The sequence below is a fragment of the Corvus cornix genome, chromosome 27, assembly GCF_000738735.6.
Source record: "Corvus cornix cornix isolate S_Up_H32 chromosome 27, ASM73873v5, whole genome shotgun sequence".
NCBI classification, from domain to species: domain Eukaryota; kingdom Metazoa; phylum Chordata; class Aves; order Passeriformes; family Corvidae; genus Corvus; species Corvus cornix.
In genome coordinates this window covers 2068878-2096799 of record NC_046355.1, presented here as the reverse complement: position 1 = coordinate 2096799, position 27922 = coordinate 2068878, and the positions used below count along the sequence as shown (strand labels likewise).

General features: G+C 51.1%; 1 protein-coding gene across 1 annotated transcript; it reads left to right on the top strand.

Annotated features, from left to right (window-relative positions):
• The first annotated feature begins 6568 nt into the window (after positions 1-6568).
• WNT9B (Wnt family member 9B) lies at positions 6569-26533 on the top strand. The gene is made up of 4 exons (XM_039565681.1): positions 6569-6659; positions 15123-15379; positions 20988-21253; positions 22137-26533. Exons 1-4 carry the CDS (start codon positions 6580-6582, stop codon positions 22611-22613), a joined length of 1080 nt encoding a protein of 359 aa, XP_039421615.1. The 5' UTR covers positions 6569-6579; the 3' UTR covers positions 22614-26533.
• Positions 26534-27922: the final 1389 nt, after the last annotated feature.

The following is a 27922-nucleotide window of genomic DNA, read 5'->3' as shown; positions in this document are numbered from 1 at the left end:
TTTGCAGCTTAGGGACTTCCCCAGCCCAAGGTAGTGTTGATGGCTTTAGTAACAGTGGGGGTTTTTCCTTCCATAAATCTACCTGGTTTCTCCTTCAGCTGCATGTGAACATTTGGCTTCTGTGACTTGGTGTCACCTGCAGTCCCAGAGCTCCTGGTGACAATATCCTGGCTGTGTGAAGGACAGCATCCAGTGGGGGGTTTTATTTACAACACTATCAGTTGGCTTAACTTGATGTCAAAATAATTATAAATTCCTGTTCAGTCTCGATCAGAGTGAGAGGTCTGGACGAGCTCTGTTGTCTCTCATCCAAACGGAGGGATCCCAGCCCTGCAGCTCCTTCTCCAGATCTCTGACCCTGTTGCTGGCTCTCCACATCTTGCCCTGTTCCACAGCACCCCTAGCTAGGTGGGAGGGGGCCCGAGCTGTGCCTGGATCTCCATTAAAGCATCATGAAATCAGGCTGCTCATAGGCAGCAGCTGCTTGCCATTCCCACTGGGATGAGCTGAGGAAAACCCCAAACCGTCTGGGTACAGGGTCACTGAGTGCTGGGGAAGGTGCAGAGCAGAGCTTGGGTGGAGAAGCAGCATTGCTCCAGAGCATTCCCTGTGATGAGCTGAGGGTTGATTCCCTCCCCAGCCTAAGCTGGTGGAATGAGCACCACTGTCACAGGGTAAGGCAGCACAGTGGGACACGGGAGGAGGGATCTGTCTCATGCCTGTGATGGGAACGTTGACATTTGAGCTAATTCATCATCTCTTTATGGACAATGAGTTTCCAACATACAAGAAGTGCTTAAGTAAGCACAGCCTTCTACAAAAACATCATCTCAAACCTCCTGGATGGTCATCAAGGAGAACAGGATATCAGGAGACCAAAACAGGAAAAATAGAGGGAATATCTGCCATTGTGTTCTCCTCATTGCCAATGAAGCCCCAGGAGAACCAGGGCAGGTGCTGGGAACTGTGGTGAAGGGAACCAAAGGTACTGAGTGATGGGATGGCTGAAAGGGGGCTGGGGCCCCAGATGGGGTCTCTCAAAAGGATGAATGCAATTCTTTCTTGGGCTGGCTGTAATTCCTGACAGCCTTGGGAAGGATTCTCCCAGCCTGGGCACTCCAGGCACATTCATGGCACCCCATGGCCTGGAGCCACACTCTGGGGCAGTCCAGGTGTGTCTCTCACACTGCTGGGAGAGAGAATGAGCTCAGCAGAAGCAAGAGGATCATGTCCTGGCCAGAGGTAGCTCAGGAGAAGTCTTTGGGATCAGGCAATGCCATGTGACACCCCAGAGTCTGAGGGTGTTGGGATACCTTAGGCCTTGCTCCTGACTTTTGGTTTTTGTTGCTATGCATGCCCTGTGTGGTGCCTGTGAAGGGCAGTGCCCGGGCAGGGCTGCTGGCATGAGCTGCAGTGGCAGGAAGGAGATTATGAACCACTGCAGCAGATGTGCCCTGTCCCTTGGGATGGACAACTTCTATGAGCATGACAGAAACGTGGAATATTCCTTAGTTCTTGGGGATGGGACCTGTCAGCTCTGTGCTCCACAGGAGCCAAAAGGAAACTGCGTCTGAATTAGAGAGGACAGCTGGATGGTGGTGTCACTTCCCTGTCACCTCCTCCTCTCTGCTCTCTCGTTGGGCAGTCCCTGAGGAAGGGGCTGGAAAGCCTTTTGCTGCCCATCCCAAAGCTTTCCTCTCCTGAGAAGGGAAGGGGCTTTCTTTTTGTGGGCTGTACAAGCCCTGGTGATTCCATGGGGTCCTGGACGCCCTCTCTGGAGCGTGGGACCTGCTGCCCAGCTCTCTGAGCAGGACAGGGCTGTATGGACCAATTCACAACTCAGATCAGGGGAGAGGGGTGGGTTTTGCAAAGCCCTGGGTGGGAACATGTGAGTATTGTGCCCAATACATTTAATCAATACACAAGTATCAGAAATTCCTGTGAAGTCAAATCCAGCATAAAATAAACATTGAGTGGGAAATTTTCTTGGATTTGCATGAATCCCATAAAATGCCTTTTCTCCAAAATCTCACAATATTTGCCTCTTTGTGGTGAATCAAATGAAGCCAGGTGGCAACTGAAATTGGATTAAAATGTCCTTGAAATGCCCTAGATAAAACCCTATGTGAACTGTAGAAATCAATGCTGATACAGGTACCTGCCCAGATGGCCATGGGACAGTGAAGAGAGCAGCAAGCAGCTGGCTCAGAAATGATCTGCTTTAGAGGAAACATGGCCATTGTGCCTTGGGAAATGCTTCTAAAACTGCTTTCAAACCAGCACAGATCAAATCAGCTCTGAAATAAAATAACTGAGCTGGAGATGCATCCACAATGACAAGCCCTGGGGCATGACCCCAGGAACTGAGATGTAGGAACTTGCCAGGACAGAAGACAACTGCTCTTCCTCCAGCCTCTCACGGGTTTTACTGGCTTGGGAGCTCCATGGCAAAGCCTGAGCCTTGGCCTTGCACTGGGCAGTGGAACAGTGAGAGCAGCCTCCCCCATTCGGGGGGACCCCCTCAGGTACCCGGGTTCTTGGGTACTCCTGCTGCCTTCCTATTTTTGTCAGTTTTCCTTTCTCCTGATACTATTACAGCCTTCTTCTGCAGAGTCCTCAGCCCTGCCTCTGGCAAAGCCTTTTCCTTTCGTGCTGTTGGAACGAAGTCCTGAGCCAGCACAGAGCCACTCACATTCCTGCTCTTGGACTTGCTTCATGCCCAGCTCCACCGCCTTGTCCTCCTCCAGCTCTGTCCGGTGTCTCTCCTGGCACCTTCTTTTCTTCAGACACCAACTCATCTTCCCTTCATCCTCCTTCTGACCCAGCTCTTCAGTGGCCAGCCAAACTCCTGAGGTTCATTGCATTTTCCCCAAGAGCAGCTCCAGGACTGTGCTCCTCCCTCCTTGCTCGGACACCTCCCCTCCAACGCTGGGCTCTCTCACACCTCGTGCCAGGCAGGACTTACAGGGACAGGCCCTGCTACAGCAGCTGCCCAATAACCCAAGAAGGAAGAGAGGTCTGGGAACAAGAAGAGCACTCACATTGTCCCACACGCTGTCCCTTGGACACCTCCTGCTGAAGACTTGTCTCCATTGTCCTGCCATGAGCAGAGCAGAAGGCACAGTCAGGGCTGTCCTTCCTCAGCCCAACGCCTCTCCCAGGCTCCCCTTTTCTGGCAGAAGGAACCAGCACCAAGAAGGGCAGGTCACAGACCCCCTCCATGGCCTCAGGGTGTGCTCAGCTTGCCCAGCAGCTCAGCCCCTTCTTCTGGCAGCTCTTCAGTGTAGACACTGCCTGATGGGCACAGCCAGCCCCAGCTGTAACACCAGGGAGTGTGGCTGCTCCTCCACCTGCCCTATAGCTCCCACCTCTACCCAGACACTTCCACACCGTTTGGAATTCCCTCCCTCACCCCAGCCAGAAGGGAAAACGTGTCCTGCCAACCATAACTCTTCGGATATAAACAGATACTGCCAGAGGTGTGAAAATGTGCCCTCCAAACTGGATGGGAAGGCACCTTCCTCACATCAGAGACACTTCCCAGGAGGCACCACAGAGGTGTCCGGGCCCTCTGCCCCACCCCTGCTGAACTGCCTGCCTCAGCAGCCCCCGGTGAGCTGCTCTGTCCTTGGAATTCCCTTTCTGGGACTGAAGGGTTGAAACATCAGCACAAGATTATCCTCTGTGGTCACTTCACCACCTGGGCCCTGGCCAGTCCCTTCCTCAGCAGGTCTGGGTGGAGCTGCACAGCCCTGTGGGGTCCAGTGCTCTTTCCTTCCTCTACGAGGCTTCATGGCTCTCCTGGGAACCTGCCCACCTGAGTTGGGCAGAGCAGCACTGGACTTCCAAGAATTTCCAGAACTACTGGAAGCCCCTCACCTGCCACAGCTTTGCCCAGGAGCCACCACCCCTCCCATTCCCTCTGGTCCCTTGGCAGAGGTGCTGTGGGAACTCTGCCCTGCCCAGCAGTGCTCCCTTCCCCAGGCAGGATGGGGAAAACACATCCAGGCAGCTCCCTGACACACTGAGGTGCTGAGTACCCAGGAGGGGCTTAAGGAAGTCACAGCTTCTCCCAGAGTCTGAGAAAAGGGACCTGGGCTGCTCTAGAACCCGAAGGACTGGGGCTGTGGTGCACCAGAGCATGTGAGTCAGGAGAGCAAGTCCCAGCAGAACTGCAGAGGTGGCACTGTGACCTTCCTTGCCAAAGACACCAAAGCCTGGATGTGACACTGGGGACCATGGCATGGTGCTCTCCACGTGGTTCTACTCTCAGAGCTGGGGGCAGGGGGCTGCACTCTTCCTGAGCTGCTCCCAGGATCTGGCTGGGGACATCTTGGCACTGGGGCTGAAAAATATTCCCTGACGTGCTCTCAGAAAATGCTGATGTCCATAATTCCTTGATGCTCAGGCTTGTATCCTCTGCATAATGCTGTGGATGCAGGAAGTGAGTCAAAAAATGAGAGGGTTATCAAAAACAACCCCCTCTCCCAGTCATTCCTATACAATTTGTGAGGAAATGTGGATGTTTCATCCCTGGAAGTGTCCAAGGCCAGGTTGGACAGGGCTTAGAGCACCCTGGGATAGTGGAAGGTGTCCCTGCATGGATGAGGTGGTCTGTAAGGTCCTTTTCAACCCAAACCATTCTGTGATTCTTTGGAAAATAGCCATAAAAGCATTTCCTGTGCAAACACCTCTGAACAGGGGTGACAAAATCAGCGAGTCTCCGTCTCATCTGATTAGCCCTGCCAAGAGCAGGAAAGAAGAGCTTTTCAGAGGGGCAGGGAGATGGAACTTTGCTGCTCCTTGAATATTTGGGCAACAAGGTTGAGCTGAGGCTGCAGCTGAGCAGTTCATGGGGAGTCAGCAGGGTCCTAGGACAGCACTGGGTGCTGGGGAGCTCTGAAAGGGCTGAAACAGTTACATCGCCCTTCTTCACCCCATTTTCCATGGTATCTGATGCTCCCATCTCACCCCCTTCATGAAGCCACAGACGTCTGTGACACTCAGCCACACACCTTCCTCTGCTTCCCTTCCCAAACCACAGCCCTGCTCAACCTCCTGTGCCACCAGGGCCGGGGGGCATAGCCCAGTTTAGGACAGGGCACGGGAGGAGAGCAGGGCTTCCTCTTCTCGCTGTAGTAGGACTGGTGTGAGATGGCAACTGCTCCTGTCATCCCTACTGAGCTCAATCCCTCTCCTGAAACCACCAGTCCCTGACAGCCCATCTCTGCCAGCCGGGCAGGGACAGAGCTGAGGGATGCTCTGCCCTGGGGAGAAGGGAAACAAAAAGGACAAGCCCAGGTACAGACTGGAGAACAGCACTGGTCCCAGTAGCAGAGAGCAGGCCTTTACCCTCCCCATCCTGAGGCACCTGAGGATCCTGCTGGGATTCTTTGTCTCTAGGAAGTGCTGGGTTTCTCAGCCTCACACACACCTCTGTGCTGTTTGCAAAGCACCTCCAAAGGCATTTGGAGGAGGGTGGGACGTGCATCAGGGCACCTCCAGCTCGGCACAGAGCCCTTCATTCATTGCCTGGGGGGGCTGGTTTCATGTGCCTGTCCAGACCCTTCTACACGTGTGGCTCCACAGTCCTGGGAGTGTTCTCAGAGGGCAGGCATTGCACCTTTGTCCCCATGGCCACTCCTGGGTTCTGGAAATTTGCTTCTGAGCTCCTCTGTGAAAGTTTGTGTGATTGCACTTGGGAGGGTCAGGCTGGGTGTTAAACCCCCTTTCCCTGGAGGGATGTGCATCTGTAGGATGAGTGCCTGGAGAGGTGTGGGACAGGCCAAAGACACAGCCGTCCTTGTCTAGATCTGACAGCAGCCTGTCTTGGGACAGGAGGTTGGGCTGGACACCTCCAAAGGGTCCTTCCCCCCAGCATTTCTGGGAGATGTCACCTGTGCAGTGCATGTTTGGTTACACGTGTCTGTGGGAGCTGCTCCGTGCTCCGGGACATCCATGAACAGCAGAGCAGTGAGCCCGAGCAGGAGGAGGGATGTGCTGGGGCTGCTGGGTGCCCCAGCAGGTGCCTCTTCACCTCTTCTCTGATTCTTCCCTGCCCAAACAACTGCCCGAAGGCAGTGCTGAGGCTTGGAAACGATAGGTTCCCCTGCTGCACCCACAGCTATCGTTCCACGGGGCACTGCCGGGCATCCCGGAGCCTGGCGCTGAGCCCCGCTGTGTCCCGCCGCGGTCTGGGAGCGCAGAGCCCCGGGGGTCGCCTTGGGATCCCGCGGGGAAGGAGGCAGCGGGTGGGGATGGAGGGATCCCACGGGGATGGAGGGATCCCACGGGGACAGAGAGGCCCAGCGGGGATGAAGGGATCCCGCCGGGACTGAAGATCTCCGAGGGGATGGAGGGATCCGGCGGGGATGGAGGGACCCGGCGGGGCGCGACTCGGCGCGGTGTCCCCGAGGGCTGGGGGGCGGCGGGTCCCCAGGGAGCCCCGGGGGTGTCCGGCGGCGGTGGGACGGGACGGGACGGGACGGGACGGGACGGGACGGGGCCGCCCCGCCTCCCGCTTAAAGAGCCGCGGCGCCGGGCGGCCCGCAGCGAGCTGGGACCGGCACCGCCCGCACCATGCGCTCCGCCGCCAAACTCAGCCGCATCCTCCTCCTCCTCCTCCTCCTGCCGCCGCCGCCCGCCGCCGCCTACTTCGGGTCAGCACCGCCCGCGGGGTCCGGCCCCGGCGCTGCCTCCGCGCCGGGACCCGGGGGGAGCTCGAGGGTCCGTGGGGCAGCTCGGGGTGTCCGTGGGGCAGTTCGGAGTGTCCGTGGGGCAGCACCGGGACCAGGGGACGAGCGCGAGTGTCCGCAGGCAGCTCGGAGCGTCCCTGGGACAGCGCCGGCACCGTGCGAGCGCCGTTCCCCGCGGATGCTCTGCGGAGGGGCCGCGGGGGCTCCGCGGGGCTGCTCGGTCCCCGGGCACGTCCCCGTGGCTGCGAGGGGGTCCCGGCCGAGCCGCGCACCTGCAGCGCCCCGCGCATCCCCCGCACTGCCCCGGGCAGCGCTGGCGCCGAGGGGACCGTGCCGGCGGGGCGATGCGGGGCAGGGGGTGAGGGAAGGGGACGCCCTGTGCTGGGGTCGCAGGAGCCCCCGCGGGATAGAGGGGACCAGGGGACGATCAACCGTGCAAGAGCGGGATGTGGAAATGGGTGGGAGATTCTGTTGGCTGGGAGCAAGAGGGAGGAAAACTGGATTTATACTCCTGAAGTGTGCTCCGGGTCTCTCGGGGTGCGAATTAGCTCCGGCAGCGGCTGGCATTGATCCCTCCCTGCAGGCTGCTTCCCTGGGGGGACAAGGTGGGAGGACGGGGCTGACACAGGGAGCCAGGGCTCAGCAGGCAGGGATGGGGACAGGAAGGTGCTGCGGGGCTCCATGGCTTAAAGCCAGTCCAGGAACAGAGGGTGTGCTCGGGCACAGAGAGGCAGAGCTGCTGCTCCAGCCCGGGGGGCAGGATCAGGATCACTTGGGCACAGCTGTCCCTGGGTGTGTGTCTTCCCCTCGCGTTTTAGTTTGCTTGGGATAAAGGCAAAGATGGGTTTGGAACAGGTTGGGTCAACGCAGAATTTCCCATGCGGTGTTCTGGGGGTTTCTGTCTGGTTTTCTGTGTGAGCTGCTCCTCAGGAAGGATTTTCAGACCCTTATGGTAACCAGAGCTGTTGGTGCCCATATTAGTGAGGGTAGAACAGACACAAGCATTTGTAAATCAGTGGTTGTAGCACTCAGGACTGGTCTGGGCTGCCTTACCCACGTGGAGGGTCTTGTCCCCTCTCCACTGATCCTTCCACCACATGCCAGATGCTTCTTCCTATGTTTGCTGGGAAGTGTCTGCTGGCTTGCCACTTCTCACCTAGGACATGACTGGTATTTCATTTCTGCTGCGAAGCTTCCTTCAATCATCTGGATTTTAAATTCAGCCTAATTCAGTATCATTCAGCCTAATCCACACCTAAGCCCGTGCTGGGCGGGGGCTCCCCTTTCTCAGTCACTCAGAGCCTGTGTCAGCAGTCACTCCATGAAGGGGCTGGGCTGCACGGACAGTTTGGCTTTCCAGCCACAGGGATGTGCACGTGGCTGTGCCAGGGGAAGTGAATGAATTTGTGCTGCCCTTCCAGATAACAACACAGAGCTGTCACTGACCATTGCTCAAGCTGGACTCTGTTAAAGCGACCTGGGTGATCCTTTGCTCCGTGTCAATGATCTAAGTGGTACGAGCAGCTTTCTGGGCACATGAAATCTGTGTGTGCTGCCTCTGGACCTTGCCCAGCTCAGGATCTCAGGCTGTAGGTTCAGTTTTCAGTGTGGTATTTTTCCTCGAGGGGTCTGACACAGGTGTGTCCTGCGTATTCTCACCTCTTCATCTGAAAGTCAAAAGAAGAAACCCAAGCCTAAGAACTCAGGGAGTTTGGTGGTGATGAGCAGTGTGATACATGGGTGCTTTCAGATACAAAATTGAGTTGATAGACTTGGGAGGAACTTGAATATTTTAGAAGTGAATGTGGTCTGATGTGGCTTGGTTTGGGAGAAAAGCAATCTCACACCTAAATTATTACTGAACTGGAAGGGACTGGGGACCCTGGATCAGTGGTCTAAGTTTAGCCAAATAGGAGAGGCTTAGGCACGAGAGCCAAATCTTGGCTTTCCAAACACTTAATGGAGAAAACCTGCAAAGATGCAAAAAAAAGTGAAGGAGGCTTTTGGGTGGCAACCTGAGCCCTTTCTGCTGTGGAAGTGGCAGAGGTGAATTATTGCTGGTTCAAAGGGTGAAGGAAATGCCAAGTTTGATTCCATCAGGACAAAGGTAAAGCATGAAGTGTATGGGATAGTCCAGCAAAAATGGTCCAAGGGCCTGGCAAAGACGCAGCTCACCTTTAAATACAGAAAACAAAGTTTTGCCAGAGTGAAGACAGCATTACAATGGACAAATTCAGAGAAACCTAGAATGGGCTGGGTTGGAAGGGACCTTTAAAGATCACCCAGTCCCACCCCCTGCAATGGGCAGGGACATCTTCCACTCGACCAGGTTGCTCCAAGCCCTGTCCAGCAGAGCTCTGACCCCATTCCCAGTACCTGGAGCTGTTGGCTCACTGGTGTCTGTGCACTGGCTGTGCTTGAGCAGATCCTGAACTCCTGGTGCTGGGTCCACAGGGGGTAAATTAAAACTTGCTTTTAGGAGAGGCAGCGAAAACAAGCTCTGTGTGAAACGTGGCCTGGCTGTTGTTGGGACTGTGTTGGGCTTGCCTGGCTCTCTGGATGCAGGAATCCAGGAGTGTCCAGTCCTCACCTCCTGACTCCCTTTGTGCTGGTTTTGCTTCCACCTTTGCTTCAATCCTCCCCCACCCTGCAGCCTCCTGTAAAGCTTCCCCTCCTTTTCGTGTTTTTCCTCTCAGGATGTTCTGCTCCTCAGGTGGTGGGAATGTCTCCAGACCTCATTAAAAGCTCTAAGCCTCCTGTTGTCTTCTTGTTCGTGTTTCACAAGGTGAAAAGTCATTTAGGATGTGCTGGAGGGCAAAGAGCTTCTCCCGGGGCAGAATCCAGAACAGACCCACCCCAGGTAGGAGGTCGGTGGGAAGGTGGAAGCACCAAACCTGATCAAAGCCTTCTCCTGGCTTTGTGGAACATGCTGGGACATGTCTCATCCATGGGCCAGGCTGGCCCCTGCTCCATGACTGGGGCTGGTCCCTGCTCCTCATAACTCATCCTGAAATGCCTCTGGTGGCTGCAGAGGTGCCTGGGATCCCACAGGATGTTGCTGGCTGGGCTCACAGCTGCTCTTGATTCAGCCCTACCTGTGCCCTCTGTCTTTAGTGCTGGTTCTGCTCCATCAAAGCCAGAGCCACGATTGTTCATTTTCTCATGGAAGGATTTTTTTGGGGCTGTTAGAGAGTAAAAACAGCATGTGACTTGCAGGGCTATTGAACCTGGGCTTTGCACAGGTTTGGAAACAGAATAATGTGTTAAATGATACCTTAAAGTAAATATGATCATCGTTAAAAAGCTGTCCTCACATCCCCTGTATCCTTCTGGAGAAGTCCAGCAAGCCCAGTTACCCACATTCCATTGCTTTCTTTGGCACTGTTTTATTGCAGCATTTCCCTGATACATCTAATGGACCAAATGCACCTCAAATAGCAACTCTGCTGTCCAGTTCTGAGTGCACCTGGAAAGGTTTCTGAGGATATTTCTCTTCCTGTTGAGCCGATAATTAAATGCTGATATTATTTACAGGCTGCATCGTTGTTCCTCAAAGGACAAATCCTCTTTCAGGAGGGTTTGTTACAGCATCATTTTTGTCATTGTTGGTCACACAGAATACTGGGGTATTAAAAAAGAGAGAGAAAGAGCAGAAATGGAGAGGGAAGGAAACTTTCAGCTGAGATTTGGGAAGACTGAGGATGGAGTCTGTGGTGAAACAGCAGAGGGGCTGTGGGGCTGCAGACGCATTGCAGAGGGAAAAGCTTTTCATGGATGCTTTTTGATTCTCTTCAGCTCCCAGAATCTCTTCAGTCACTATCTCAGTGTATCACAGGTTCTAAAAACCCATCCCACTGGGTGTTGAGTGTTTCATGCCAGGAAGGTTCTGGGGAATGTGGCCAGTCCAGAGTTAGACTGAAAATCTGCTCTCCCCTGTAACAACTGCCCTGTTGCTGCCCTGGGCTGGGGACTTGTCAGCCCTGGAACTGCCCTGGAGTCGGGATCCACATGGAGATATTTCATGTGGTTGAGCTGGGAGGTGGAAGGAGCCAAACCAAGGATGTCCAGACTGTGGGAGCCCAGAGCAGGTGAGGATGGAGAACCCTGTGCAGAAGCCTGACCTGGTTACTGCCTCTCCTCCCAAACTGGCAGCTCTTGTGATGAAGGAATTTTATATCCTGTTCTCTGTGGAGCTTTGTGAGAATTCTTTTTAAAAAATGAGTCTGGATCTGGACACATCATCTGTTACTGCTCCCAGGCAGGGCTGGCAGCAAACAGCAAACAATCCATCTCAAAGGATTCTGACTCACAATGTCATGTGAACTCACCTGAGGTTTTAATTCAAGCTTTTTCTCTTTGTGAGGAGCAGAAACTTGATAGAAAACCTGGAGGATAGCAGGTAGAGAGACACCTGCCCAAGGGGCTGAAATGACAACTCTGATGGAGGAAAGTAAAAAGCTTTGATATCAACTGCTAAATCTCAATATTGATTCTTGAGATTTATAGTTCAGATGTTCTGGGGATTTCTGGCACCTCCTTTGCAGGCAGTGGGGGTACAAAGCAGAGGAACCATCCTGATAAGTCACAACAGCACAGCACTCACAGGCCATCCTTTCATCCAGGGACAAATGGGGAGGATTAAACTGTGCTGTTTGTGAAAGGATGAAAACTCTGTTTCACAGAGCTGCCGGGGACAGAGGAGAGCTGGGGACCTTTGTGCCCTGCACAGGCCTTGGTTCCATCTGTCGTGTCCCACATTCTCTCAGCCTTTCCTGAAGGCTTCTTGCAGCTCTCCGTGGGGTGTAGATATTCCTGTGGAACATGAAAGGCGCCTGAAATCAGATATGGAGTCCTGTTGTGGGCTGCTTTGATTTTTCTCCTTACTTGGGAGAGGTAGGAAAGGCATATTTTTACTGGTTTTTAAGACCTTTCAGATCCAGAGGACATTGGGCATTGCACAGGAACAGGCTCTCATTAAAAGTCTCTTAAGCAGCTGGAATGTGGCTGGAAGGAGATTAAAGGAAATAGATGAATTTAGCAAAGTGCTTAGACAGAAAAGGAGAGAGAAATAAAGTTGGAGATCCTTATTGTTCTTTCAGATTGCGAGCAGGTGTGCATTAATTCAAAGAGTTCACTTTCTTTGCTGTATGATCTGTAGATAATAAACTCTAAATCATCTAAAACGATGCAGTTTGCCTGACTGCAGATATCTGCATATTTATATTTAATCTTGTACAAATGTTTGCGTACTCTGATCTTGATCAGATCCTGTGTTGGCTCTGCCCTGATAAAACACAGTTGTGGTGGGAGCCTGCAGAGCCTCCACTCACACGGGCAATCGCTGTGGCTGTCCTGGCTCAGAGAGTGGCTCCTGCTCCCAGCTGTGCCACTGTCACCTGCATGGCCTTGGGCACCTCCTTGAATTCCTTTCTGCTTGTCTAAATTGAAAGTTGTGTGAGAGAGGAGTTTTGGGAGCTGTGTCTGTGCTCTGACTGTGTGACTCCTGATCCTGGGAGCCTCAAACACAGTGGTGGAATTATTTACATAATTTATGTCATTTATATAATTATTTCCTGCTGACATTGCCCTGCCTCAGGTGACAAGTGTGAGAGTTTGCACGAGGGAGACTATCACAGACAGCTGTGTTCTGGGTACCTTTAGTCACTCGGATTAACCTTGGATTAATTGACTGCTTACTTCATTAACTTTGTTCTCTCCAACTGGTTATTTCTGCCCTCCATTTCTAGAGAAAAAGCAAGATACTCCATATGTTGCAACTTCAGAAATTCAACAACAACAACAGCAATAATAATAAAAATAATAATAAATATTAAGTAAGTTTGCCTGTGCAACCAACTATCTGTGCAGGGTGCTGCATTACCTCTTTCAGAATTTAAAGTGTTGCTGGATCCAGTTTTAGGAAGTGTTTTTCCTGTGAAGCTTTTGCTTTGAATGGTGAAAATGATGAATTAGACTCGGTATCTCTGTGTGTGGTCCCAGGCTGTATTTACACTATTGAGATTGCTCTGGAAGTGGAATCAAATTCTTCAGGGGTTTTTTTGGTGCCTTTCTTCCACAAATATCAACACCCAACATCCTTCAGAGCCTGGAGAATGGCAAAGCCACCTTCTCCCAATTCCCACTGGCCACTGCTGGGCCAAAGGACATCCTTGAGATAATCCCTGTCCAGGACCGTAGAACTCAGGGTTTATGTGGCTTCACCACCTTCACCAGCCCTGGATAATAACAAACGCCAAGGCAAAAGCATAAACAGGAGTAGGGTGGCAGACCAAGATGCTCCCTCAGAATCTTTTCCAGCTTCTGGCAGTCTGCACATCCAGAATTTCCTTTGGCAAAGTATCTTTGTGTTTAATGGTCCCCTTATGACTTGTCTTCCATGGTTTGTATGAATATATGGATATTTTAGCATTCCTGGTGCTCTGCATTGAGAAGGGCTGCAAGTTTAACTACAGCCTCATTTATTTTAAGTCTATCAATTAATAAATTATTGTCATTTCCCCTGGTTCTTTTATAATAGAGGTTGGAATAATCTTTACTCACTTGGAGGCCAGTCCCGCTTCCACAGCCCTGTGTTCTCCTGGTATCCCTTCTTCTCCTGGTGGGAACTGTGGAAGGTATCCAGCCTATGTTCTTAAACAAGCAATTTTGGAAATCTGTCACCTGTACCTGTCCAAGCAGACAGTAACATCTGGCTTGTCCTTGGTCTGCCTGTTCAGTGACTCCTTCAGGTTTAAGAGGCCTGACCACCTTCCACAGAAGTTGTGTTGACTCTTCTCCACAGTTCTGTATTTAACCTTTGCCCACCAATTCCACTCTGGTTTTAGAGTTCCTCTGAGCTTGCCCAGGACAGCTCTTCCCTGGGTCGTGTCATTCATCACATCTCTTGTAAATCTTGAAGATCCCTTTGCCACCTTTTCTCCCTTTCACACAGGTTTCAGCAACACCTTTGCACCACATTCTCCTTCCTGAGTCAGCACCTGGATGTGAATCAGACACCCCTGGGCTACAAAAGAGCTTCACAGTCTTGGCTTTACAGCTGCCACTTGAAATTCATCAACCCCCCCAACAAATCTGGGGGAGCTCAACAGCCTTTAGTGAAACTGTGTCTGCTCAAGGGCTGAATTTCTGACTTCAGTGTTCACCCTACGGCTCCTGCTTTGCTGTTTGCCACTGGACTAAAGCACTGCCTGCTCTCTCTGTCCCCCAGGAGAAGGGATTCATGGATTTTTGGCCAATATCCTGTGCCCTTGGGATATGGAATTGTAACGGCAAGAACAAACAGAGAGCAGTTATCTTGCAGTTCTCTGTTTTTTCCCAGTTGAGGTCATACCCTGGGACTCCTCTGGAGTCAGAGCCAGCGAGCCTCTGCACTGAGCTCCTGCTGCTTCTGAACCCTTGTGAAAGGGAAGGGCTCAGAGCTGATCACACCTTTCCTAGGAAGGAGATGATTGGTCTAAATAGTGAGTGAAGCCACTGCTGCTGTCTCAAATATCTGACAAGGGATGAATGATGGTTTAGCTGGGATGGAGGGCACTAAAATGAGGATGGAGCCTGGAAGGAAGGGATTTTGGGGAGGTAGGATGCCTGGCATGGGTGGCAGGTCTGTTGGCACGTGGACAGTCAGTAGTTTGGTACATGAGTTTGGGAATGTTGCAGTTGTGCTTTCAGTGAGTGATTGGTGTTATTACATCAGGCTCTTAAACTCTTCAGTGCCAGCTCCCACTTCCTTATTTCCTCTCTCTGAGCCAGGAGCTTGGGAAACTTTGGTGCCTGGGAGCACAGACACTGCATGGCAAAGGGAGAGGAATCACATTTCCTGGGATGTCAGTGCTGGAATCCCACTGCCAGGCAAAGTCCAGGTTCTGGGTGAGGGTTGTTATTCTGACATAACAGCAACACTGACCACTGACATAACCAGCACTGTCCCACTGAGCTGGGTGCAGTCTGAACTTCCCTAAGCCAGACTTTTGCTGACCTCTGAGCCACGAATGAGTGTTGTCATGTTCTCTCCATGGAGCCAAGAGAAATTCCCACGGTGCTGCTGATGACAACAGACGTGGGTTTCTCCTCCTCCCCATGGCATCAGTCTGGGACTTTGCCCTGGTGGGTGATGGGAATAGGATACCAGATCTAACCAATCTGTATTGATTAATCTTCTGAGCTGCTAAAATGCCCCGACCTGCAGCTTCCTAAATATCCTTCCCTTCTTCACCTTTTCCATGACTCTGATCTCAGAATCATCACAGAATCCCAAACTGCTGTGGGTTGGAATGGACCTTTAAAGACCACCCTGTGCCATGGGCAGGGACACCTCAGGGTGGCTCAGAGCTCCTGTCCAACGTGACCTTGAATGATCCCAGGGATCTCTTCCATAACTCACCGCTTCTCCTGCTTCTCTCCTTCCAGCTTGACCGGGAAAGAAGCTCTGACCCACTTCCCCTCGCTGGGCGCCCCGGGGGGCTCTGCTCCGGGGAAGGGGCACGTGAAGCAGTGCGAGCTGCTCCAGCTGTCCCGCAAGCAGAAGCGGCTGTGCCGGAGGGAGCCGGGGCTGGCGGAGACGCTGCGGGACGCGATCCGCCTCGGGATCCTGGAGTGCCAGTTCCAGTTCCGCAGCGAGCGCTGGAACTGCAGCCTGGAGGGCCGGCCCAGCCTGCTCAAGAGAGGTACAAGGTAGTTGGTTTGAGGGGAAACTCTCGCTGCAGCCCCCGGGATGTCCCAAATTAAACCTCACGTGGAGCAAAGAGAGGCGGCGAACGGGGAGTGCCGAGATCTCTGTTTCACCCAGCAGTGGGAGCTGGGCAGTTTGGGCTCCTTTACCACAAAATAAGCTTTGTCCTCATCTTCCCAGCACGGTTTGTCACGGATTGGAAAGCGGGAGGAGGGTTTGGAAGGTTGGGAGGAGGTTCACATCCTTGGCTGGTGGCTTCTTCTCTGAGAGCAGAGTTCCTTACCCTGAGCACCCTCCTCAGCTGGGGTGATGCTGTGGGAAAGCAGGGTCAGTGCTTGATGTCAGGGGGCAGCCTAAGAAAGGAATCCTTTTAGTTCCTTGGGTATTCGTGTATGTAAACCTCTGTAATTCTCAAATCCAAAATCTAAACCTATTTACTGTTTGAAAAAGCTATTTATCTGCATGCAGACATCTCAGTGCACGTTGACGAATCTCTCCTCTTTTACATAAATTTGGAGACATTTGGGCAGAGTGGACAGAACACCCACTGGTTTCTTGTTTCCCAAAATGCTTTAGATGAAAGAATTGTCCCATAAGGTCTGGCTTTGAGGTAGAAGGGAACATAATAAATCCTTCCAATGCTTGAGAAAAATACAATGAAGATGGACACCGAAATTATTTCTTAATAAAAGTTCCCAGAGAGTGCATATAGGGTTTGCCAAGCCTGTCCTGCTCCAACCAAAGCCTGACTGTTACAGAGTTTCAGCCCTTCAATAACTTCTATTAGCACTTGCTAAACTTCAGACTTCAGATTTATTGAGTTTCAGTCCTTTGATAATACTTAGCAACTTAATGTTTTTTAAAAAAAGGGCCTGAAGAAGCCAATATTAATTTTGATGAAAATCAATGCTAATTTTAACTAACATTGGGATCGAAACTTTTTAATGTTTCCTTTAAAAATTATCAATTTTATTACATTAAATACCAGCTTAATATTTTATTAAGTCAGCACATACAAGATCAGATTTTCTTCATTGCAAGGCTCAACTGTGAGTTTTTAGCAGGTGGTGGAAGGAGCTGTTCACGATCATTCTGAGTGTCTTTCTGACATCTGCACCTTCATCAACCTCAAAGAACTTGAAAATGACAATTGAATAATCCTCATCTTCAAATAGCTGGAAAACATTTAATTATCTGGCAGTGGCATGCCTTAGCATTTCCATGGGCTCCTGACTGACAAAATAAAATATCACCTGTAATTTCAAACCTGTTTTGGCAGATGGGGATAAGTGTTTGAAAACTTTTATTACAGAATCTTAAGGATCAAGTGATGATTTAATACAGCCAGGTATGCTGTGTGCAGCCCCTGTGTGACAGGACACTTGGCTGGGAGCAATTATCAGTTCTCATTTTCCTTTAGCTTGCAAAGGGGTTTATTTCTTTCATAAAGAACACAAACGCTTTCAGCTGCCACTTTTGATCTGTTTGTGACATTTCTTGGAATTTTCTTGGAGATTGTTGGTCATGCAACTCTCCCCTGTCACCCAGGTAGCGACGAAGCGTTTTCGAAACGTTTAAATCATTTGCTATCTCCATGCTCTGAGAGAAACCATAAAGAAAAATACCCATTTTTAGCAGTCCTAAACGGTCTTAAGAGTGCAAGAGAGCGAAAAAGATCCTTCCCAGTGGGATGGGGCATTTTTGTAAGAGGTGAAAAGCCACACTCAATTTGCAATCACCACTGACAAACTGCTGTGACTGATCTGGATCATCAGTGCTTTTCCTGCTTCTAGAGATGCCAAACAAACAAACAAAAAATGAGCCAAGGGTTTTCTGGTTCTTGAAATGCCAGATTTATTTTACCAGTCTGCACCGTTTGATGCTCTTGATACTTCTCTGGGTACAACTGGGAAACTCCTTTTGCATAACCTGCAACCTTTCTGTGGCCATTGTCACTTATGACAGCTACTACTCCTCAGTGATCCATGCAAAATCCTCCTGCATTCCTTCTCCACGCAAAGTCCTCCTGCATTCCTTCTCCACTTCTTTAAAGATCCATGGAAAGGGTTAGATTTTAAATGATTTCAAGCCACCTTGTTACATGGGGGCACTTGGTGTCTTTATAAAAACATGCAAAGCAGTGATGGCCTTTTGGTGTCCTGGGTGTGCCATTAAGGGCTGCTGGAAGTCAGGTAAAGCAGGATTTCACCCAGCACTCAGTGATCTGGGGAAATAAATACCTTTAGTGAAGAGGTCAGAGCCAGCCACTCTCAAAATGCTTCTTGAGAAATGAGCTCTCTGCTCATTTCCTGCTCAATCCTTCCACCCCGTAATCCATTTCTTTGCCTCCTGCTGGTTGGACTCTGACCTTCCAGCAGTGGTTTCACTGATGTCACGAGGAATCCAGGAATGGTACAACAGAGGAGTGGTGACTCACAGACATGGAATTTCCATGATGGGAGATTTGGAGAAGTCAGTTGGACAAAGCCCTGGGCAGCTGGCATTGGAGCCAGCCCTGCTTTGAGCAGGAGTTTGTTCTAAAGACCTTGGGAGTCCTTCCACCCTAAATCTTTCTATACTTCTATAGCTTTTTTTGGTTGGTTGGTTTTGCTGTTGTTGTTTCCAGAGAGATGCCTCCTCCACCTGCTCTGAAATGCTCACACTCCTTCACTACAGCGTTGAAAAGCCTCTGACCCTGAGCACCTTTCCTTTGGCAGAGTCACCCCATAGCCAAACTCCTCCTGTTACAATTCTCCCTGTGGTCTGGAGCACACCACAGCACACAACAGTGCTGCCATCACAGCTAAAGTCCTCCTGTATTTATAGGCTGCTGAGCTAAGAAATGCTTCTGGAGAGCTCAGGGCAAGGCTTGGACACATAGAAGGTCCTACCAGCAGGAGCTGCTTTGCTGCAGCCTCCTGAAATTCATCTCTGTGCTGGATGTTTGCAGCCAAACTGCCCAGCAGAGACATCTGCACTCAGATGTTCCCCTTGCACTGAGTTTCAGATTCCATTTTGTTCCTCACAACACACTCAGTGGGGTCAGGGGAGTGACCCATCCCCAACCTGGGCCCTGAGAGCCGGGAATCGGCTCCAGGCCTCCCTGCCTGTGGTGATAGGAGCTCTGCTGTCACTGTGGGAGGAGAGATACCAGGGCACAGGGAGAAACCTCTGTTCAGATCCCAAATTGTGCTCCTTGGAGCTGATTGCTGCCATCTGTGGTGTGTCCTCCTGAAAATCCAGCTCCAGCAGCTGCTCTGCCCCACATTCCACAAAGGCTGAAGGACAGCTTTAACTTCCCTCACTTGTTTTGTGAATTAACAATGAAATGGTGATTGAGTCCTCATGATGAAGTAGAGGGAATCATCTTAGACTTTTCAGACAAGCATTTGGCAGCCTGGCGATGTTGAAGCTTTGTTTGAAGGAGAAGGAGACGTTTCAAAGTCTGCTGGGTCTCTGCAGTTGCTGCTGTCTGCAGTGGCCTGACCACAGCAGCGGCCTCCGATTTCCAGTGGGCTGAAAACTGGCCAGGACTTACATGGGGAAACCAAAGCATCAGAAATAGCAGGAGCAGTGTGGTGATCCACAGAGTCAGATTTAGCAGGGGCTGTGGAGCCGCCGGGGCCTGCTGGCTCCTCATGGCATGGGAAAGGGCCTCCGGAATGCCCTCCTCTCTTCTGGGATCAGTGTGTCAGAGGGGATGTTGGGAATCTGGTGAGCATCTGGAGATTGGCTGCTGGAATGATTTAGCAGATTTAGGATCTCAAGTATCAGTTACCCTCTCTTAGCTCCTTTGGAGTAGGTTAGACACTGTTTGAAAATGTGAGCATCGTGCTGCCACCACAGTCTGCACTGACCACGTCCCATACCAGCTTTTACAAAACTTTTGGTGGATTTGGTGATATTCTTCCATTATTTTTAGAGTACCCTGAGAAATTTTATTGAGGATCATCAACCGGAGAGATGAATTGCAAATTATTGCCCCAGTGGTTACAGCAACCAAAATGGTGAGGCAGGAAGCAGTCTGTTGGTCGACCTCCTTGATCCCCTCCATGTTTTCCTGACTCTCCCCTCATGTCCATGCTGCTGGTAGATCTTTACCTAAAATTCTGCAATTCCAAAGAGCTCCTGTGAAGTCTGTTGAAGTTGCTAATGAAGCCTCTCCATTATGTTCATGATTAGTCACATTTTTTGTTCTTCTTGCTGGCAGCCATCAGGAGAACTCTTTGTCCTGCTCTCTGGTCATGTTTATGGTGGACATCACTCAGATCTCAGCACTCAGTGTTGTGGTCTATTATTACAGCTGGATGGGAGTTCTCTGAGGGAACAGAATGATGGAGAGATTTGAGGTTGGACTTGGTGAATTCTAGAGGTGGCTTCCAACCTCTGCTCCAGGCAGGGCTTAGAGCAAATCTAGATCAAGTCTCTCTGGTTGTCTCTTCTGTTACTGGGGGAAACAGATTTTCCTTCTCATGTGGAAGGACATTTGGAATTTTCGCATGTGGAATATTTGTTTGCTTCATTGTGTTTTCTTCCATGCAATGTATAAGTGCTCTCTCTTTCATAAACCAAATTTTTTCTATTTTGGCCAGTCTTGCCCATTCCTGCCCTCAGAGCTATTGATCAGTCACCTGTCCCTCTCTTCCTTGCACTAATTCCTAAATTGTGGACTTGTTAAGCAATTTCCCATTAGTAGTTTGTGTTTTTTTTTCTGCAAATGAACTCTAGAGGAAATATTAAGATTTTCCCCAGGATTGAATAGGAGAGGAGGTAAATATAAATAAATTAAAAAAATATTTTGTGGTTTGGGTCAGGTTTGTGTCAATCAGAGTTTCTGAAACTTCTGTGAATCTCGTGGGTATCAATATTCCTATTCCTGTGTGATCTCATGTCTCCACACTGAATTTTCATTCAGTCACTGTACTTTGTTTCCTGGTTAAAGTGTCAGAGTCACACCATGACCTCAGGGATTGTAGCCAAGCTGGGAATCCTGCTTTGGGGAGGAGAACAGCTTCAGAACACACCCCCACAGTCCCTGGGAGTAGACAATTTCCAGGGAATTCAGAAAACCCACACACATGTGTGAGCTTTCCTTCTTGCCAAGATGTCCTTCAACATGGAACCCTTCCCATTCCAACTACATGTGGTCTTTTCATAGAAAATACTAGTACAGCCCCAATTAAAAACATTTTTAAATAACACCTTGGATTTTAAGACACTTTTTTTGAGTCTCTACTACAGACTTCCTGATTTTATGCCACAACATGATTTCAATGATGGTCTCTAATTGCACCAATCAGCTCCGTGCCAGGCACAAACAGCTTGGTGGCAATCACTTTTTGCAGTTGGGTGTTTTCCCAGGACTGTTTGTCTGTTGCCACCCCCCCTTGTCCATACTGAACCAGTCATGGGTGAGACTGGGGTGTCACTACACCGGTCACTTCAATCTGTGTTCCTCTGCTGGGGATGGTGCGGGAACACCAGAGGAATTTTGTCTCTTTGTACTTCTAATTATTGTGCTTGGGTTTGGTCCATGGGCAGGCAGGAGGGCCAGGGAGGTGCCTTTCCTGCTCCTCCCATCTCCCAATCCTTCTCCTGCGCAGGTTTTAAGGAAACAGCCTTCCTGTACGCCGTGTCCTCGGCCGCGCTGACACACTCCCTGGCGCGGGCGTGCAGCGCGGGGCGCATGGAGCGCTGCACCTGCGACGACTCCCCGGGCCTGGAGAACCGCAAGGCCTGGCAGTGGGGCGTCTGCGGGGACAACCTCAAGTACAGCACCAAGTTCCTGAAAAAGTTCCTGGGGCAGAAGAGGATCGGCAAAGACCTGCGGGCCAAGGTGGACATCCACAACACCAACGTGGGCATCAAGGTAGGAGCTGCACTGGCAGGCTTGGGATGAACTTTGGACTCAGTGCAAGTCTTCCAACCCATCCTGGGTGTGAGAAGGGATTCGCTGCCCTGCTCACAAACCAGACCTGTTCACCTGTGTGTCCTCGGCCTTGTGGCGCTGAGAGTCTCTGGGAAGTCTCCTGAGCTCTGGTGTGAGGAGTTGTGTGTTGAGTGGCAGAGGAGCATCCTGTGTCCTCCAGTGGTCCCAGGGTGGGTGCCAGGGACACACGGCACAGTGATAGCTGTGAAACTCCACAGCTGAATGACTCCAGGGGTTACGCCAGGGCCACAGGGGGTTCTCAAAACAGCTGGAGCTTAGAGCTGGTGGCATGTGTGAAGCAGATTATGGACTGAAACTCTTGAGATCAGTTATGAGTCTGCTGGTGACCTGCTATGGAACGAGTCATGTCACAGCTTTGGGTCAGGGAGACCATCAGATTGAGCATTACATAGCCTGTAGGTTACAGGCTACTGACTTACATTGTCTCCCATTTACTGAGTCCGATTACTGTTTAATTAGAGCACTGTCTTCCTTTGAATATACCAAAAGGAGTCCACCATGCTGGAGATACTCGGTTTTATGGCTGACTGCTCCTACTATGCCAAATAGAATTAATAAGAACTTATTTAAGAACTTACTTGGTGTTCAGCTGGTTATCCTCAGGCTATTCACTCCCTGGCTCACCAGTCAACTCTGTAGCCATTCCTCTGTTTTTTTAAAAATTATTAACACTTTTCCCTCCATGGAATAGAAATAATGCCAATAAAACTGAAGTGCTTGCAGCTGTCTGCGACCTGAGCTGTTGCCTCTACCAGAACTAGGTCCTGGCAGGTAAATAACCACCACTCCTCTTCCTCATCAGGCGGTGAAGAACGGCCTCAAAACCACGTGCAAGTGCCACGGCGTGTCCGGCTCCTGCGCCGTCCGGACGTGCTGGAAGCAGCTCTCGCCTTTCCACGAGATCGGGCGGCTCCTGAAGCTGCGCTACGACGACGCCGTCAAGGTCTTCAGCACCAGCAACGACGCCGTGGGACACTCGGAGCTGGCGGGGCCGCACAGGCACGGCCACTCCGCCAAGCACCCCGCCCTGCCCCGCCCCACGGACCTGGTGTACGTGGAGGACTCCCCCAGCTTCTGCCGGCCCAGCAAATACTCCCTGGGCACCGCGGGGAGGACCTGCTCCCGGGAGGGCAACTGCGACAGCATGTGCTGCGGGAGGGGCTACAACACCCAGAGCCGGCTGGTGACCTTCTCGTGCCACTGCCAGGTGCAGTGGTGCTGCTACGTGGAGTGCCAGCAGTGCATGCAGGAGGAGGTGGTCTACAGCTGCAAGCAGTAGGGACAGCGCCCGAGGGGCGAGGCAAGTGCAGGGAAGCAGCAGGGGGACAGGGACACGACTCTCTGCTGCGGGGAGAGGGCAAAGGCCAGCACCAAACGCGTGCTGTGCTCCTCTCGCCTCGCTGTTGAGATGCTCCAGCCTGGGGAGAGCCCCTGCGTGAGGGGGGAAAAGCAGAGGCTTTGTGGGGTATCGGGTCAGGAAGGAGGGACAGAGAGCAGGGGGAATGTGGGGACAGCAGAAACCCTGATGCAGCCACAAATATCCCTCAAGTTCAAACTTGTACTCACCTCTACAGCAGTATCCTCCTCCTCCATCCCTCAGGTGCAGTCCTGGAAATGCATCAGGGTGGTGACATTGGGAATCTGAGGGCTTGTGCCCTGGCTCCTGGAGAGAAGAGAATTGAGGGACTGGGGAGGCCACAACCAGAGAGAGACTGGCTCCAGACGTAGCAGGGACAGCCGTGCTCCTGCACCAAGGCACAGAAGGACTCTGGCAGTGGGGGATTCCCAGCGCCATTCCCTGGGAGCTGTGAGCTCACAGACACACTGCCGAATAATCTCATTTTGACACAGAAATTGTGCCTCAGAAGTACCAGTTTACAAACAAAGGGAGCTCACGTCCATCACCTCCCAGGTCTGTAGTTCGGATGTTGGACTCCAGGTGCATTTTCACCACGTTTTAACCTTGCTGTGCCAGGTCACATGGAACAGCCTGTTTGAGCCGCAGGAACTCAGCTGAGGGCTGTGAAGTCACCCCTCTGCAGCACGTGGCCTCACAGAGGGGTATTTATGGGTGGTGATCCAGAGTGATGGTGCCAGTTATGCATCTCTCTCCCTCCTTTCCCCCAGTCAATCAATCAATCAATCAATCAATCACCTTTTTGTCCTATGTGCAGCATATTCTACCTGGTGCCCTAGGTGTGTGACATCCCACATCCTGCCCTGTGCCAGTGATAGGTAAAGCTTCTGAAAGGGAATTAAGAACCACGGGAACTGGGCTGTCTGAAATATGTGCAGGTCATGAGTGACAGTCCCTGCCCTGAGGAGCTGGGTATAAGCAGCCCCTGCAGGAGTGAGGGAAGGTCACCTGGGGAAAGAGCACAGGCCACTTTGGAGTCATGAGCCCCTGACTTTGAGCCTTGTTTTTCCAGTGGACTTTTAGCTGAACACGCCAGACACAGCCTGTTTAGTTCCTCTGGCTGTGATTTAGAGAGCAGTTTTGGGAATGGCAGTGAGGCATCCCCTGACCTGGCCACCAGGTAAATGCAGGTGTGTGTGGCACAACCTCTGTGGGTGTTCAGCTCACAGTGTATATGTGACAGTGTATTTTCCTGCTCCAGGGGTTTTCTTGGTTAATCCTGCAGCAGCTCTGGATCGTCCCTGAGGTAAAAAATCTGCTGTATTTACTCAGTCTTGGCAATGGGCACAAACCAGCCAGTGTGGAGATGGGCTGGTGCTGCAAAGAATATGGGAATCCTTAAGCTCAATTCAAAATTCAGTGGCAAGGTACGGGGTGAAGATGCTGGTTTGGGTTGCTAGACAGGCTCATCCACAGGCGGAATTGTGCTGAATTCCAATGGGATGGAGTTCTCCTCAGAGGTGTGGGATGTGCCCTGTGTGCTCAGCTCTGCAGTGTGGATCTGCTGGAGCTGGGCAGCTCAGCCGCTCCTTTCCATCTGCTCCGAGCAATTCCCCCGCAGTGAGGAGTGTCAGCTCATGCTCTCTTTACCCTGACTTTGTTGCCCTTTTGGTTTTTACAACTATTTTTGACTCTTGCTCCCTCCAGGGCTGGCACAGAACAGTCTCAGAGCAGATCAAGCCATTAACTGGCTGTTTGGAGGCCACTCAGAGCTTCCCTCTCACCAGCTACAGGTCTTTTAAAGGGCTTATTCCTTTTCATCCCTTTTCTGGCTCAAATTGACTTGAACTGAATTAAAGAGTTTATGACAGACATAATACTGCAAATAGGCTTAATTAGCCTTATTTTTTTTACCTCCTAAATACCCAAGAGGAGACCATTATTTTTATGTTGCTTCTAATCCTTTTGGAGTTGAAATCTTCCCACGAGTCTCAATTTTGAGCTCTCAATGAAAAAGCTTCCAAATAAGCTAAAATTGGCATCGTGGGTGAAGTGAGCAGGGAACTCACTCTGGCTGAACTATTGATCCCAAAACCTCTGCCCCACTGACCTCCAGCCTTGTCTAGCATCAGAGGGGAAGGGAATACCCCATCCCAGGAGGGTCCTTTGGGTCCCATCCAATTACATGGATCATTCCCATTTAAACAGGGACTGGGGCTCTGTGGAAGGAGGTGGGAGCACAGCTGGATCCCATTCCTTGGGAAGCAAGTGGAGAAGACACCACTGTGTCCTCTTGCTTTTATCAAAGCTGCAGAGGAATTGCTGAATAAGAACTGGACAAAACTGTATTTCAGGGAAAATTAAGTTTCTTCAGGTACCAAAGGGAACTTCTAGAAATCCTTTGTCCTGTGTGGCTCAGAGCTGCTGGAGAAGATCTGAGGAAGGGATGGTTCATTCTCTGGTACCCTGGGGTGGGTTTGGGCTCGGTGGGATGTGGAGGTTTGGCATCGGGCTGGAGTGAATTTGGGTTGTTCACTGTTAAGCCAGGTCTGGACAAGGACATCTGATGTCCCCCAGCTTTGCTCTGGTTAACTCAGAGCCCTTTTCTGCCCCTCCTGACACCACTGCAAACCTTCCTGTCCAACCCCTGCCAGGCAGCACAGCCTCAGGCACTGGAAGCCAAATGATGAACATTGATGGGAAAGAAGTAATTTCAAATGTCTGATTTGAGGACTGGGGGGAAAGACTTGAGCGTAGTTTGAGTTTGAGGCAACACTGATGACAGTCCTTTTGGTGTCCTTCAGCGCCAAGGTTTTTAGAGGTGGTGCTATGGATAAGGGAGGGACAAAGTTTGCTTGGGAGAGATACCTTGGTGGCTTTGGGGTTTTTTTTTCATTCAGTTGCCCAGGGGGGTTTTATTGGGTTGATATTCCAAAATGGGATTTAATTCAACTGACAGCAGTGGGAGCAGGGAGCAAAACCTGTGTTTGGCCCTTGATATTCTTAGGCTTGAATTGTATTTTCCTCTGAACCAAGACCAAGCATCATCTTGAGCAAAGCTCTTCTGCCACCTCCTGGAGATCTGGGCTGTGAGGACCTGGGAGTCCATTTGGACCTGGGAGAGCTTTTTAGTCGTGCCACACATCTTACAATGTACTATAAATCCTGTGGGTTTGGTTAGATGTGTAAATTACTGGAATGACAGGCTGGAGATACAAGGAGATCACATTTAAGTCTTGACAAAGAAATCTTCTCGGCAGCAAAGTTGAAAGCTCATACCCTGCCTATTAAAAAAAACATTTTCCAAGCGCAAATGTACCTCAGTGGCTACTGATGGTCAAAGTCTGAGCTGCACAGGCTTTGCTGGGAGTGGTTTGGTTTGGACTGAATCTTTTCCTCTGCACCTAAAATTCAAATAACCTGGGAATAGCCATAGCTCCAATACCCCTAACCAGGGTCCTCACTGCCCACAGAGGGGCTACAGTGCTCACACAGGTCAGTCCCTGGCCCAGGCCCTGTCCTGCTGTGGACTTCCTAGTCCAGCTTTTATTACCTTTCCTGGTGTGCTGTGGTGCTGGGCTTGGTAGTCATGGGTCCAGCATGCTTGTTGCAGGGGGGAAATAGAAATCCATCATCCATCCATCCATCCATCCATCCATCCATCCATCCATCCATTCATCCATCCATCCTTCCATCCTTCCCTTTTGACAAGGGCATGGAGTGACAGGACAAGGAGGAATGGCTTCCCAGCACCAGAGAGCAAGGTCAGATGGAATACTGGGAAGGAATTCCTCCCTGTGAGGGCGGGGAGGCCCTGGCACAGGGTGCCCAGAGCAGCTCTGGCTGCCCCATCCCTGGGAGTGTCCAAGGCCAGGCTGGATGGGGCTTGGAGCAGCCTGGGATAGTGGAAGGTGTCCCTGCCCATGGCAGGGGGTGGCACTGGATGGGCTTTATGGTCCCTTCCCAGCCAAACCATTCTGGGATTCTAGAAAAAGTTTTACTGAACCATTTCTGATGTTTATGGATCCCACCATCCCTAAGAGAGGAGCTGAACCTGCTTGGGAAGGAATCTCATCTCGGGAGGCTGCCCCATCTAATGGTTATACCCCAGCAATTCCTGGAGGCTGATCCAGGGATCCGTGCAGCTGCTGCTCTGCTGGAAGGGCAGGGCAGGGCAGGGGGGGGGCTTTGTTAGATCAACAAAAAGAGCCATGTAAACCAAAACCCACCAATGAGGGGGGTGACAAACCCCACTCTGCAAGAGTCACTCTACACCCCGTGTCAGACCTGGAGGCCAATTTGCAGCAATATAATAAAGATGTCACTTGGAAAAAAAGTCTGTGCTTTAAGGGAAACAAAACTTTTGTCTACCTCAAGATGTACAATTTGTGTGACAAGAAGTATGGATGTTATTTATATTTCTTGTATTTCCTCTAGAAAGAAAATGGTGCTACGGGGTTTAAGTTGCATTGCAGTCCTGCTTGTACCTTGTGTTAATTTTTAGATATTCCTTTTTATAATGTGCATATTTGTGTTGTCCAGTGTTGCACAAGTGTCTGCTTTGCTGTGTTCTTGTCAGGCAATAAATACCAGCAAAAAACCCATTTTTTTTTCTGCCTTTCAAGGAACACCCCTGGGACATACCTTTGAATAACCCCGTTCCTCCACAGTCACAGTGATGTCATTCCTGTAGTTCTCCTTTCCCCACACCCTGTGCAGGAGATAACTGGGAATGCCCATTCCTGCCCACCCAACCGTAAGGGCTGCCCAGGCAGGCTGAGCTCAGGTGTGTTTGCCCTGAGGAAATGTGACTCCAGTGAACCAAACCTCATCCAGGACATGTCAGTGGCACCTTTCCTGGAGCAGCAAAACAAATGAGGCACCTTTGCCTGGTGACTCTGTGCCACATGTTTGGATGTGACAACTTGTGCAACTTGGGAACTGGGCTGATGGAACTGGGGCAGATTTGTTGAGCCTCAGAGACATGACTGCAAGGTGCCCCGTGCTCTGCAGGGTCTCCCTGGGGAGGTTGGCTCAGGGAAGCTGTGGAGCCCCAGTTCGGTCTTTGCAGGGAGGGATGATGGGCTGGCCTCGTGCTGCAGTGACCATGCCAGACCAGTGGCTCCTTGCCCTTCATCTTGGGCACTCAGGAGCTGCTGGCTCCGGCCGCGGCTGAGAATGACTTTAACCAGGTGGTCCCAAATAGCTCCTCCAGACCTTGGTTTGGCACC